The sequence below is a fragment of the Manacus candei genome, unplaced genomic scaffold, assembly GCF_025592945.1.
Source record: "Manacus candei isolate 608988 ecotype Guabito, Panama unplaced genomic scaffold, ASM2559294v1 h1tg000056l, whole genome shotgun sequence".
NCBI lineage: Eukaryota > Metazoa > Chordata > Aves > Passeriformes > Pipridae > Manacus > Manacus candei.
The window spans coordinates 3189512-3204655 of NW_026138104.1; the positions used below are offsets into that span (position 1 = coordinate 3189512).

A 15144-nucleotide genomic window follows, 5' to 3' on the forward strand; every position below is an offset into this window, starting at 1 on the left:
GAAAGGGAAGCAACCAAATGCCCACAAAACATCAGTAGTCCACGAGTAGTACACTACCTTATTTACAATGCTACCTTATTTACAATCCAGTCATAATGTGGTTACTTGGAATGTATCATGATCAGTGATTTTATAAAATTCTCTCTCCAAATGCAGTTGCATCATGCTTACTGGTTTTGCCTAGCAATTCATTTAACCGAAATCTGGGCTCAGAGCCCTTTACCAGACATGACAAAGCTGTACCTTTAAAAAAAAAACCAAAAACCACAAGACCAAAACCAAACTTAAGTTTTATTTTTTGTATTTACATATACAGAACTTTTTGCATTAAAAAACTTGAAAACCAAATAATCTGTACATATACTACAGCAATTAAAGTCTTCATGAATAGAATCTTAAATTTGCAAGTTGATTTAAAATTCATTAAATAAAGCAGCATTAAAATCCAAGAAACAGGGATGAGGATGAAGAGGAAAATAACGCCCACGTAGCCTTTGTGTTATGCCCTTCACATGTATCATTTATGCTCGTTGAACCTTTGCTCTCAGGGTAATCTGAAAAACCTACAAATTCTGAGTTTCTTTCACTTGTCTGAAATAATTCCAACAGGGGCTGCAGTGGTGAGCTACAAGTGCTTCTCTTCTCTTCAGGAACAGACAGTCCATCTGTATGCTTTATACTTAACTCCATGCTCTGTTTCCGGGTTTCTCTTTTATTCCTTCCCAAGTTAGGTTTCACTTTTCTGTGCAGCTTTCCAGATGGTGAACTGCAGGCAGCGCTGGCAGCCAACACATTAAGTTCTTTATTCATAGCAGTATCAGATACCTCAGCCTCCAGAAGGACATTGTGCTGCATTTGTTGATGATTATCACATAAATTGTGACGTTTCTTGACAAACGTAGGATTGGCATCTGTTTTTTTCAAATGCTTTGCTGGTAGAACCACTGCATTATTTAATTTTCGTTTTGGCTGTGTTAGGTTTTTGTCTTTTTCACTAAAGTCTCTAACTTGAGTATGAGAACCTAAAGTACACATGCCTTCCTGAAAACACTGTAAATTCTTCCTATTTGCCTCTGGTTCCAGTATTTCCTTGCTGAATGGCTCGTAAGCTCGAGACAAGTTCTCTGTGTATGCTTTGTTGTCTTTCTGAAGGGGCGGTTGTATGGTATTTGATGATTCAACAGTCTCTCTCAAGTTTGCAGCCCAGGAGCAACCAGTTTTAATATTTTCATCATTAATTCTGAACTTACTTTTTAGTTCTGAAGGTTGTGATGGGTGACAATAAAGAAGTGAATAGCCAGGTGCAGAAATAGGGGGAGGTGCGGGCACAGAATTTGGTTGTACTTCTGCAGGCTGGCAATCCAGCTTGAGCACCTGCATTGCCGTATCCTTCCAGGAGTAAGTTTTCAAAGAGATGCATTGCTTTTTCAATCGTTCCTGCAGCTCATCTGGTCTAGTTATCTTTCCAATAATAGGAGAAAAACATCCTGTGCTACATTTTGTCCTACAATGAAATTGTTTAAATATATTAACAAACATAGAAAACCCCATGTATCACAACTCCATATGCAACTGATTCTAGAAAAGCAACTGAACTGACAAAGCAGTTTTTACTTTTGAGAGAAAGATATATTTAGGGTAGCAACACACTATTTCTACAGAAACAGAGTGCCTTATATTTGAATTTGATGTTTTCTTACTGATTCCTATGGCACATAAAATTGTTTTAAAAATACACAAAAGTCTAGTATTTCAGTAAACCTCAATTCACAGAGGTACTAAGAACAGAAGTTAATTAATATAATGCAATTACTATAAATACTCACAAATATTCTATGATATATACACATAAAACTATCACTTGATTTTCTTGAAAGGATTTCAAGTCTAACCACTTTGAGTATTTTGAAATCACAAAAGAAATAAAGGTTTGCCTTCATTAGGCTATCAGTTGTTTGACTCTATTTGCATTTCTCTTGATTTCACTAAGAATATCTTTATTTCTTCAATACTTGTCTTTTTTTAGTAAATAAATGAGAATGTTATTTCTTATCTCCTAACTCATTTGCGAAAAATCAGAGCAACCTTGAACTGTATTACTGTTTCAAGTAACAAAGACACTGATACCTACAGTCCAAGGTAAGAAACAAGCCTTTCTCACCCATTCAAGCTCTTGAGCTACAAAGGACAATTTGCTTTCTTTGTCCAGCAAAGAAGTTAGGAGGCAGAGAATATAGATAGGAAGTTTTTCCACAGGTAAGGGGATCAGATTGACTGAGGAGAATAACATTTGCTGTTCTTAGGCTACTAAGAATGACAGCAAGCATTCAGAGCAAGATGTCCAGATATCACTGTCATTCTGTCAGCAATATTTAGGTACAATAGGTTTTGCTTTACATAAGCTGAAAGATAGGTAGGACTACTTCTGACAATTCCTTTCAGTCTCATCTTTCTGTGATGCCATTTCCACTTCTGATTTTCTTTTTTTCCCTAATTTCTGCATTATAGAACTGATTTGTCAGGTACAACTGCATTGCAAATTTCCGTGACTTATTTCAGACTGAAAAACATGAATTTACTCTGTTCTATTCAGATCCAGAACTTCAGAATTAAGTATCTTTATGTTCAATGTCTTAACTCACAGACTCTTTAAAAGTCAGAATGTATAACTCACCTTCTTATTTTTGTTGTATCATCTTTGTATGCAACAAACTCATAAACTAACTTTGAGATTATATCATCGACAACTTTATATTGTGTACTTCGTGCAAAATTTTGGTGCCGTTCACTTTCAAGATGCTGCAATTAAAGAAAAAACATGAAACAAATCTAATACTACAGATATGAATATACAAGTCATCAGTATGATATGGAGCAGCAAGTAAATCTCATTAATTTATTACCAGTATCTCTAAGACATGAACTAGTAGTGCCTTCAGCTATCATACACAGAAGCAGCAAACGAGAATTAAAACCTACAAGGGGAAAAAAAATACCTACAGGCTGCTTTTCAGGAGATATATTAGAAAAACATTTTAAAATAAAAAATAGTTAGACACCTCTGACGATACCACACTTTAGAGATATGACTCTATCAAAGGATATACTTGACATTTCACATACTGTTTGCAGATCTTCATATTTCTTCCCACAACATTCACAATATCCTCTCTTTTTTTTGTCCTTCTGAGGAAGCTGAGCAGGCATTCCACAGTCCTTGTCACTATTTATTTTGTTTCTGTTAAGAGAATATTAATAAGTCTCAAATATGGAACTGACCTCTCAACTTTCCACTCACAATATGCTCATTCTTATTCACTTAAAAAAAACCCAAACCAAAACAAACCTTTATTTCCCCTTAAGCTATTTACATTGTGTTAGTCAACGCTTAGGAAAAACAAAGAAAAATTATGTATAAATTTCAAAACAAACAAACCACAAAACCAGCAAGACAGGCAGACCCAGTGGAACTGTATGTAAGCATAAAACATACAGGTTTGTACGTCCATACTATGACCACTGACTCAGAATAAACAATTGAAAATTGCTAAACAAATAAAAAATCTCCTTGAAAGATCAAAGAACATATTGAAATCTCTGTGCATAGCTGGTAAAAGCAAAACTAGGGAAAAAAAAAAGAAAAAGGCTTTTAACATCCATTGTCAGTATTTTTGATGCCTAGAAAACACACAGCAAAATCACCTGGCCTAAGAGATGACCTCTTATTCCTTGGGAACAGTAACAGTCATATTTGTTGGTTATAGATAGATTTTGAATATGCTGATCAAATGCCATTTTGTCCTGTTTTTCTAGGTAAAGGCTAAGTGAGAATGTGAGAAAATGAACCTCAAGTTTTTCCTGGAGATTAAAACATGAAGAGGTTTTCAATAACTGCTCCATGACCTTCAGAGTCCTCATCTGGGGAGAGTTACTGTTTGCTGCATTTCACTATTAACCCACCTAAAGTTGATATACCAGCAGTATAGCAAAGTCATCAATCTCTGCTTCCCTTTTACTTTAAAGGAATAGTGCCATCTCCCTGCCTAGCCAAAAATCATCCTGACAGACTTTACCAAGTATCTGCATAGCTGTAAGCTCAGGAGTTTACATCAAAAAACCTGTCTTGAACAATCTCTAGCTTATAAAGCATAGCAATGTGCTGCTCTGCACATTAAGGGTACACTGCTTTCAACAACTGCATTCAATTCACCAGTCTAAACTGGTCTAACACCTGCCCCAGCACTTCTTGGGTTCCCCAGGACAGGCTCCACTCAACTTTGTGCTTTTATTGTTATACCAGCCTTCACATCTTCCCTCTTGAAAACAGTAAAAATCACAGAGAACCAGCAAAGCAGGACATAAGCAACAGAATGCATCATCTAAAGACTGAATAATATCTGCAGGTCTCACCCAATGCAGAAGTAGAACTGATAATTTTGCTTCAACAAGCTTTCCTCCCAGATGAAACAAGCAAGCATTCCCCTTGCTCTCTCCCGAAGCTGGCATTCCTCACATCTACCTGCTGAAACAATCTCCCACCTAAATATCTCTTTGGTTGTGCCCACTTGAAAGATTAATTAGGAATATTCATTCAAATATAACTCCTGACACTTTTAATACATCATATTCCTTAATTCATATAAGGAGAAACTGCCTTTTTGGGTTTTTCTAACGCTTTGAAAAGAATGGGCCTTTCTAATCCCCTTGGAAGAGACACAGTCAGAAACTGCCTTATTAATACAGCAGTAACCCTTGCAATATATGTTTTTTGCTTTTCATACTGCTAAATTCATTGTAATTAAAAAAAAAAAACCAAAAACAAAACCAGAAAACCAACATCATGGCAACATAAGCTGAAAACCTCTAGGGCTATAACAATGGTGAAGACTGGACAGAAACTGTGGAGAAGCCATTTTATAAAGAAAAAACATGTATCACACCTAAGTCTTCAGCCCCAAGGACAGAAAAGCAGAAAGTTACTAAATACAGAAAGTTCCACATATAGCAAAGCTACCTTTCACCTAAATATCTTCAGTTTCTCACATGAATCAATTTTAGAAGTGAACAAAATGTGGTAGGTAGAAGAAACTCAAAACAATAGTTTGATACACAAAAAAACAGGTAATTAAGACACTTAAGTAGTTTCAAATCATAAAACTTATTTGCCAGAAGTTTTAACTGCATCTGTAGTGCTCAAGTAGAGCCTGAATGCCAAAATGTATCATATAAACACTTGCTTTAAGAGCAACTGCAATTCTACTGGGCAGCTAGCATCCACTTTTAATCTCTAAAGAGTTGAAGTAGTATCAGCAGTCTAATTCTATAAATTATCAATAATATGCACTCTTTATCAACAATGATTATGCACTATGATTGAGTATCACTGCTTTAAAAAAATTTAACTGCCTACTTTAGCACTATGTGGACAAACACAAAAGTCTCAAGAAATCCACTTCCTCTGAAATACTTACTGAATGGCATCCAAGATGAGGACAAAGAGGAAACCAGTGGCAGAAAGGGAAAAAATATCTTATGCTGACCCACAGTGAAAAGAGAAGGCCGCATTTTTGGATAAAGAGTAGATAGACAGACACCAACAGTGCAGTAAATACATCAGTTGAGACATGGTTAGCAGTATTAAATGGAACACAAAATTAGATGAGCAATTATTTTAGAACACAATTACTTACGAAATAATTTAGAGAACAGCCCTCTCCTCTACCCACACCTCAATAAAAAGTTTTCAACAAACCTTTGCTTAGAGTGAGTTTGCTTTTGACCAGAAGGATACTTCTTATCCACTTCAAATGGACTATATGGCTTTGGAACACAGTAGTTCAGAAATGGAAAACTGGGTAGTTGCAGATAAAACGGTCGGTACTGGCTGCATTAGACAAACCAAGTGCATCAGAACCATCAGAAATGGAAAAAGATGTTCACAGTACAAATTACATCAGGTCAAAAATCTTGAAAAAGTGTTTCTCTTTTACATATGACACACACAGGATGCTAAGCAGATCAATATCCTAAAATAAGTAATTCATCCGTTCCTATAAACTTGCTACTTTCTTTCAGTTTCCACAGCTGTCTTACACATTCCCTGGTATATGACTTTTGTGCCTATTAATTGTTGTGAGTTGGGTAGCCAATAAACCTAAAAACAATTTGGACAACAGTGCATTTGTGCTCCTGAGAAGTAGCTACAGCAGCTCCTAACATCCAATGCATTAATTTTTACTTAGTTTCATTTTACCATTTCCTTCTTAAAAAAAAAAAAAATTGATCAATTCACCATTCAAAATATAAAAACTGACCTTTTAATTTTCCAGATAGTTTTCCTGCACACTATTGTACTTAGAGAGATATTAGAACTAGCTACCACAGCAATGCTCTAAATATATTAAGAATGTTTAAAATAGGGCATGCTGAAATTCACACACTGAATCATGCAACTGAAATGCTGATGCCAGAGTTCAGTCTGATTTTTTTTCCCCCACATTACTATTATAGGCTACCCAGGCAAAACTAAAGAGCAAGTCTGGAAAACATAACAGGGATAGCTAAGCATCTTGTTCTGCTTCTGAACTGTTACTTATGTTGCATAAACATTTAAAAACATGTCATATAAATATTTAAAAGTGCTTCAGGTGTTTAGTACTCATTACATTCTGAAGTTAAACTCACATATATTTATATACCAATTTCTTGTACTTACAACTGTGTTGGTCCAATTCATTCCACTATCCTCGTGTCCCTCATACCTATTACACCAACTCAGTGTATAACCATGTTTAGATTTTTTTTTTAATTCAGGGAAGTGTCAAAGACATCAGGTCAAAGAATTCAGCACTTATAAACAGTATCATAAAGCAGAAGTTAGTTAGGAACTCAAGGGTGAAAAAAATGCTGTGCAGAACTGCACCTTTTTCACAATTCATTGTTCTGTCAACTTCTGGCAAACAGGCATTTTCTTACACAGCCAGGTTTGATTGAGACCAGAAAGAAGTGAAAATTTTCAAGGCTGAAAGTATCAGATTTCATGCTACTGTGGATAATGAAATCAGATTAATAGCTTGGGATTTTTACTTTTAAAAAGAAATGATTGAACAAGAAGTTAAAGCTAACTTTAAGGAATGATTTTAACTGTAACAACTTCCCTCTCCTTTCATCCAAAGGGTCTTAGCAGGAGATGAATGTTATTGAGTTGGGACAATAGGACTGGAATTCAGTATACTAAGTTTTATTTGCCTTTTGGGCTACAGGATTTAGATCTAAGAAAAGATGTAAAGGTTCAAAGCTTCCAAGTTTCCCTTTCATTCATATGGCTTTTGGCAGAAAGTAGCCCAAAGAACCCACCCTCATGATAAAAAAACTGGAGCTACCTATTAACTTTCCACTTCCATTACCTATTGCAAATATTCCCTACCATACTACTACTGCTCAATCTTACTTGGTAGCTGAACACATTTGTATTTTGTTATAAGAGGACAGTATACCTGGCATCTAAAGTCAGGAAGTTGAAGGAAATTGAGATATAAGGATACACTTGATCAAGCAATTCTGAATTACTCAGTCTGAGAACCACATTATTGAATGCATGAAGAGAACACTCACCGACTTGTATCTTCCACCCTGATAAATGGATTTTTCAGTCTACCTGCTCAAGGGGAGAGAAAACGAAATCAAGAGAAGTACTTTTCTTCATTCAGCAAGTTACTGCAGTAGCTGAATAAATTAGCAGACTTTATTTTAGAATTCATTATGTACACGTTTTGACACTCTTGATTTTCACAAAGTTTTTCTACATACTTTTCTTGGACTTATAAATTGGAATATAGCATGACACGACCACGTGAGAACTGCAGTACATTTTTAAGCATTCAGAAAACAAGGCAAACCAGAAACTTCTACAATAATTGAAATACTTACTTTTTGACTTTTGAGCAGTAACATGCTTTCCCTATTGAAAAAAGAGAGAAGGTATAAAATCCGTGTGAGTATTATTCTGCACTTCACTTAAAGATCTAGCTGTAGGTAATTTAAGTTATGAGGGTCTCCCTGTGTTAATCATGACTTCGTACACACTCATGATGCATTCTGCAGGAAACTAAGCTTATTAGTAATTCAGAAATATGGTAACATGTTTCCAAAAGAAATATTTATTTCTACATTGAAAAAAAAAACCAAAACCCCAACAAAACCAGTGTTCTCCTTCAGATGCTTCAATTTATTTTTCCTAAAACCAAAACTAAACAAAGAAACCTAGAAAGGTACATTTATACATTAACTCTTTCCTCCCTGAAAAATACCTTGCCACAGTTGCAAGTTGATTCTTAAATAGAGACAACATTTTTACAACACTTTATAAATCCTAATTAATTGCAAACTGCAAATATAAGCTGTAAAATGCCACCAAAACCTGCATATAGCAACATTCTCCAATTAAAACAATTCTTTTCATTTGAATAGATTTACACAGGTTGAGTCTTTGTTTTTAGCAACGAAGATTAAAATTAAACAGAATATTTTGTCTTTAGAAAAAAAGTAATTTCTATATTCAAGCATCAATGGTTAGTTGTAATTGATTCTGGTAAAGGTACAAACTCATTTTATATTACTTGTAAATAAATCCCATCCAGCTATCCGTGGACACACTGATGATTTGGCAGAGGATTTTATGTGGCCTCAATAATTAGCCAATATTGCATTCCAAAACAACATAACACTCACTAGGTACTTTCCTTCCATTTCCTTATCAGAGCCCCACGCATGGAATAGACATTTGGACAACTTCAGGTGTTTAATTTAAATTACAGAGCAGCTCCAAGTTTTAATGTCTCATTATATCATACACTAAAAACCTGAGAAATCGGGACATTCACATGCAAAATGCACTTTATTGGCAGAATAGCTTGAGGATGCTTTCTGCTAGTTCTTTACAAAGGAAAAGCTGCAGATTCCTTGTAGCAACAGCTTCTCCAGGAAACATTCTATGATTTTTAGAATAGCTCATTAAAAGTAAAGGGTTTCTAATCACTGTGCCACAGGGAAAGTTACAAAAGGCAACTTAATGGCTATTTACATCAATAATTTTTTTATTATTTATTACTTTTGAGGCATGTAGAATGGAAACTTCAGACAGCTCAGCACTTCTGATTCTTAGATATCCTTTGCAAGAGCAAAGGACTACACATTATGGAATCAATGCTACTATGGAAGTCATGTTTTAATAACTCTGAAATATATAGCTAATACTTCATATTTTTCAAAGATGGTTTTTAAATCAATTCAGAAAACATACTGGTCTGTGAAAAACTGAACATGAGCAAGATTTCATTAAAATAAAATATGCAAGCTTCATAGCAAGCAGTATTTAGTATTTTGGTGTTTTCTCAGTTAATGAAACACCAGTTCTCAGTTAATGAAACAAATGGCATTTTCACAAATAGTAAAGAGACACTTACCACATCTTTAAAAGAACTGTCTGCTCTTTTGATTAGATAGAGTTCCCTTTTCTTTTGTTCAATACAATTCTTAACATCTGGTAAAAAGAAGAACTATACTCAGTTTTTTGTATGTCTGATGTAATTGCAATTTTTAATATTTTGAATTCAACAAAAGAATAATTACATGAGTGTTATAAATTCAAGTCAGGTTTCATCTAACAAAAATATTTACCATCAATATGAAGTATCTTCACTCCCCAACTCAAAGCATTGGACAGTATACTACCAGAGGGGATTAAATCCTGCAAACAATAAATTATATTAATAATCTAAAGCAATAAATAGTAGATTATTTAAAATAATTACAAATATATTGCAACATGTAATATGAAAGCTGAGATTAAAATGCAGATGCTTTGCTTCTTGCCAAAAGACTACTGCTCTTCTCAACTGACTTTGCCATCTCTGTTACAGCAATTTACCATCAAAAGAATATATTTACTTTCAGAAAGCCAAAACTGTTCTCTGTTGTCACATTTTATAGTAAGATTTGAACACAGTGAATTGATACGTTTTCCTTAACTTCATGAGCACCTCTCAAATGCTAGTTAGACTAGCAATCTTGACAAATTTTAACACTCGTCATAAGACTCCACAGACTTTTAATTCTTCAGGAAGCATCCGGAAATCGTGATTTGACAGATTAAGGACAATCCCTCAACTTCTGCCTGAGCATTCCAAGACTGACTTCTCTCTATGACCACTCTTACTATGGCTTGTTTTCTAGAAAAGCAAACCCAAAGTTTCTGAAGCACGAATGCATTGATTACTTCGTATACCTGTTCTTTGATTGCTTTTTCAACCAAGGATTTTCCTCTGCTCATACGCACCTACATTAAAACAGAAACATATTTGTAGCAAGGTGAGACAATTTACACTGCTGTTAACAAATACAGGTTAGTGATGAGAGTCTCCTTTTGTTTACTGTACTGATAACTTTTCAGTAATGTGCATCTTCCTCACAGGGTTACAGTTGATACAGTTTAAGGGAAAAAAACCCCAAAACACCAAACAACTAAAAAACCCAACTAGTAATCATTTTCAGCCAAAACAGAACACTGCGTGGCTGAAGCAGTGTTAGTGCTGGAACAACACAGATGCTGGGAATAAGCAGCCAGTGACACACACCAAATGGTGGGATGATGAGGTTTTATCAGCTGGGGCTTGTGCAAATTAAGTCATAAATATAATCATAGCCTCTGTCTTATCACCTTGTTTTCTATCACCAGCGCTCCTCCTTTAGTACTTTATGCCGCTTATTCCTAATGAGCTGCCTTTGCCTATCCAGGTTATTTACAACATAAGGCAATCCCACCTATGCAATGCAAAGACTACTCTCCAGACTGACTCACAGTCATGTTTTTTAATAAGTACCACATACATAGTACAGCTAATTACTTCCAACTGTATTTTGAAGGACATAAGACTTGCCCATGTAAGAAACATCACATAAACCTGCATAAATTCAGATATTAAATTAACAATTTACATACAATTAACATGATCCTCTAAGAAAGAGCTCAAAGAAGCTTAGTAGTCATAATGTTCAATTTTAATTATTTCTTTGAACTACTATCAAAGAGTGTTTCTATTGATATCTGCATTAACAACACATCAGTCAGACTTTATTAGGCTGTGTTTCTAAAGAGAGAGGAATCTCTGGATGCCATCACGTGTCTATCCACATTGATCCAGCTGTCAAAGATAATAATGTCAATACAGTAAGTCAGACATACTACCTTAGAATGGACTTTAGTGTACTCTGCTTATTTGCAAAAAAGGTTCCTTTTTAAAATTAGTTTCTGAAACTCTGCTGAATTAGTTTGAGTTAGCTAAATTTAACAAGTTAGCCTGAATAACTTGAAAAGTATATTTGAAAGAAAACCCCTTATTCACTCAAAGAACTGCTGCCATCTTTAGGAAATTAAAGAGAAGGAAAATTCTAAGACCATATCCCATGGGTTGTACCCAATTTGCAATATTATTACTAAGAAACTTACTGTATCTACCAACTTAAATGAACTTCCATCACGTTGATCTTTTCGGTTGCTAGGATGAGGTGAACCACTTCCTCCAATACATGCAGATTCTGGGCTAGGAACAGGAGAAATCTGGCCAAGAGTTCGTGCAAATTTTGCCTCCTTTTTATTAGTCACCAGATAGTTGATATCCTTACTAAGGAAACTCTCCACCCTCTAAATATAGAGATATAAAACAAGTAACCATTTCAGGACATAGGATCAGTACCTCAAATTTTACATTGCATACTTAAAAGAAAAGTGATAAAACTTCTAGAATAACTAAGTACAAAAACATTGAATTAAAAAGAAGATATTTTCTAAATGTAAAAATTGAGTTGCACTAGCATCTTACCAGTCACAAATTATAAGTTCGGTTTCTTAATTTTGTAATCTTTATCAAAAGAGCCTTGCAATGTTTTAGTTACTATCATTTTTGGACTATCTAGTTGTAATACTTTCCAAATAAAAAAATTCAAACACTGCATTGAGGAATAACAGAATAATTCAAGGAAAACCACTGTCTACATAATTTTATGTAAAAGAAATTACACAGAAATGTTCAGCTAAACTTAAAGGCAAGTGCATGCCAATGTATTTTAGTCTGCAAGAAGCTATAAATTTACTGAGTTCAGAACCAGCAGAGAAATTAAAATTTCAGGAGAGTTACCATGTTTCACACCTATAGTATTCATGGCACTTCTCAAAAAGGTAAAGTCTTTAGTAGATTCATATTCTCATACTCAGCAATATAAATATGCAGTTACCCTATGCTTGTTCTCTTCCATTTTGCTCCTTCAGTCTTTCATTGCTAACTACTGTGTGATGATCAGCTATTTGCCTTGTTATTTCTTGTCAGCTTATGTAGCTTAATGTATTTTCCTCTCTTCAAGTCATCAGCTTGGAAAGCACAAATCACACAGGCAGCAAGCTTGAAACTGTGCCCTTCAATGCTGCTCTACGCACCTTTTACAGAAACAGGATACTGAGAGGCACTTCTGAGTGCACTCCACACAAGTAACAACAAAACATGTGGTAATTGATCTTGAGGGTGTTAGACCACCTCAGACTGAGGCATTTACTCGTCAGAATAAGCCAGAAAAACTTCCTTTCCAGTCTGTGATTTGTAACCTTACTTTTCACATGTGAACTCCTAAAATTCTCTTTCAGAAAGACAAAAGACAGGGTGCACTTATTTGACGTAAACATAAAATGATGCATTTAATTTGAAACCATGTTATTGCTATTCCTTACTGCTCCTGTGATTTCAGACAGCACCTTGATTTACAAGCATCAATTTCATAAAGCTGCTCAGTGTTCCTCTGAGGTCAAAGAAGTATTGCTAAATCAGCATTCAAAATAGCTAGCAATTTAAGCAGATCCCTTCTGCCTCTGTGCTTAAAGGGTGTTGAATTCTCTAACGGCCAAGTTTTCTCTACATCAATTCAAATATTCAACTTTAAAGTGAACCAAGCAACTGCACTGCTTGTGTTACTATCATATCCTGTACTTGCTTGTATCGAAGTTTCTTCCATACAGAAGAGAGAATTAGGAAAAAAAATTAGTAAGATGCTTATAAAATTTATTATTTAAATGAGAGTATTCAAAAATACTCATTAACATACCCTGTGCAAAAAGTACTCGGTGAAGTTACTGACTTACAGTAAGCATATGCAAAACTCTTCCTTTAATTTCTTTCAGGTTCAGCTGAACAACATTAGTTGTAACATGTAAAAATGTCAATATAGTCAGAAGCAGCAGAAAAAAAATCACCTCAAACAATGAAACTTAATAAACTCGGATAAAATTTTAAGCCAAGTGAATTATCAATTGAATACAAACCTTATTAATAAACACTTTTGTTACAATCAGTGAAGCAGCTTCTCTCAAAAAAACACTAAATAATTTAATGATAAGATCATTGTTTGTATTAAACATTAAGACAAACATAGAAAAATAAAATCCCCTGACAGATAAAGTAAAAATAACACCAAACATTACTTATAAAGTACAAATAACATAAAGAACATGAAAGAAACATTCCACACGTGCAGATTTCCTTCTAGATTCATACAGGTCTCTATTATAAACTTACCCCTCCCAGCTCTTTGAGGTCCTTTCCTAATTTTTCAGAGATCACATTTGATGGGATATCGAGGTAAAACACCTTCCCGGTTAGTGGCTTATATTTAAGTTTCTCTGGTTTTCCTATATCTTTTTTCACATTCTTGAGAGAAGATCTTATCTTTTCTGGTTTTGCTTGTATTCCATCTGCTGGAAAAAAAAAGGCAATTTAAACAGAAGTTGTTTTTTTTTTTTTTTAGGAAAACTGCTAAGTTATGGCAATAGAGATGGCAAGCTTCCACAGAATCATACAACGGGGCTTGGACTGGAAGGGACCTTAGAGATCATCTAGTTTCAATCCCCCACCACAGACAGGGACACCTTCCATGAGACCAGTTGCTTAAAGCCCTATCCAGCCTGGACTTTAACGGGACTTTTAAAAAACAGCTATTATGTTAAACATGTCAAAACCCAAACATTAATAAAAATACCTCATATGGCCCTTAAAAGTTTCTCCTTAAAATATTATCCTATAATGAACTTTTAATTTCAGTTGCCATACAATACTATCAATTTCCTCACCAGTTTGGCAAGTATTTGCTACCAAGACAATGAGGGCTGCTAAAGGAAGTGAGCAGGCCTCTTCTGGACACAAAAAGCCAACATGCAAAACAGTCCCTCTGTAAAGTATTCTTTCTGTCCCTGAAACACTCTCAGACAGGAGAGGGAGCAAAACCAGCACTCGTGCTGCAAGATTCTTTGCTTATGAACACACTAAGTGGGGCAGGAACAGCAGTCAGCTTCGATGAACCTAGAAGACAAAAACACCTAGAGAAACAGGAAAATGGGGAGGCATAAGCTGGTGTAAGTGATCCAGAATATAAAAGGAAAAAACGGACTATACGCAGGTGTGCAAGTGAAATTCTGTAGATGACCAGGGCAGTTCAAAAATTAACACATTAAACACTATTAACACTGGAGCACGCATTTTAAACTTCCCGGGGATGATCAGAAGTTCGGAGCGGTTCAGCAGGCCTGCAATAACAATGAGGAGCCTCTCCCGCAAAGCGGCCGCGCTCTCGCACCGCGGGCCCAGGGAGCCTCTCATCCCCCGACACCAGCAAAGACCCGCCCGGGGGGGCGGCTAGCACGGCAGCGGCCCGGCCATTTCCCAGACACCCCATGGCCTCCCTGCCCCACGATTATCTTGTAAAAGAGAACGAGTCAGCGCCACGCTTTTCCGTTTAACTCCCCAAACCACGACAAAGCCGAAGGCGGGAAGGTCGCCCCGGCCCCAGGCCGCGGCTGAACGGACCCTGCTGGCGCTGGGAGAGGCCTGAGACTCCCCCGGCCGCCCCCAGACCCCGCCGCTTACGGGGACGAGCTGCTTTGTCAGCGGCCTCGGCAGCGCTCGGCTTCATCTTCCCGCTGAGTCACATCCTCCCCTGCCCCGCGGCCGTCGCCACCTGCGAGGTCAGCGTGGGCTGCCCGGACCCCCCTCACCGCCCTTCCCGCCTCCGCCAGGCCCGGAGCCGCCGCCGCCAACGGCCGGGCCG

General features: G+C 36.3%; 1 protein-coding gene across 3 annotated transcripts; it reads right to left on the reverse strand.

The window, feature by feature from the left end:
* Positions 1 to 272: 272 nt before the first annotated feature.
* Positions 273 to 15112, reverse strand: DBF4 (DBF4 zinc finger). Of its 3 annotated transcripts, none has more exons than XM_051802568.1 (12): positions 14964 to 15112; positions 13620 to 13795; positions 11507 to 11701; positions 10286 to 10336; positions 9679 to 9748; positions 9465 to 9541; positions 7930 to 7960; positions 7615 to 7660; positions 5753 to 5884; positions 3124 to 3238; positions 2675 to 2799; positions 273 to 1504 (listed from the first exon to the last, which is right to left on the reverse strand). In XM_051802568.1, the coding sequence occupies exons 1-12, from the start codon at positions 15007 to 15009 to the stop codon at positions 439 to 441; spliced, it is 2130 nt and encodes a 709-aa protein (XP_051658528.1). In that variant the 5' UTR covers positions 15010 to 15112; the 3' UTR covers positions 273 to 438. The 3 variants fall into 3 exon arrangements, with proteins under 3 accessions (XP_051658528.1, XP_051658527.1, XP_051658526.1); XM_051802567.1 differs by having other exon boundaries at positions 7615 to 7657; positions 13620 to 13798; XM_051802566.1 differs by having other exon boundaries at positions 13620 to 13798.
* Between the last annotated feature and the right edge of the window lie 32 nt (positions 15113 to 15144).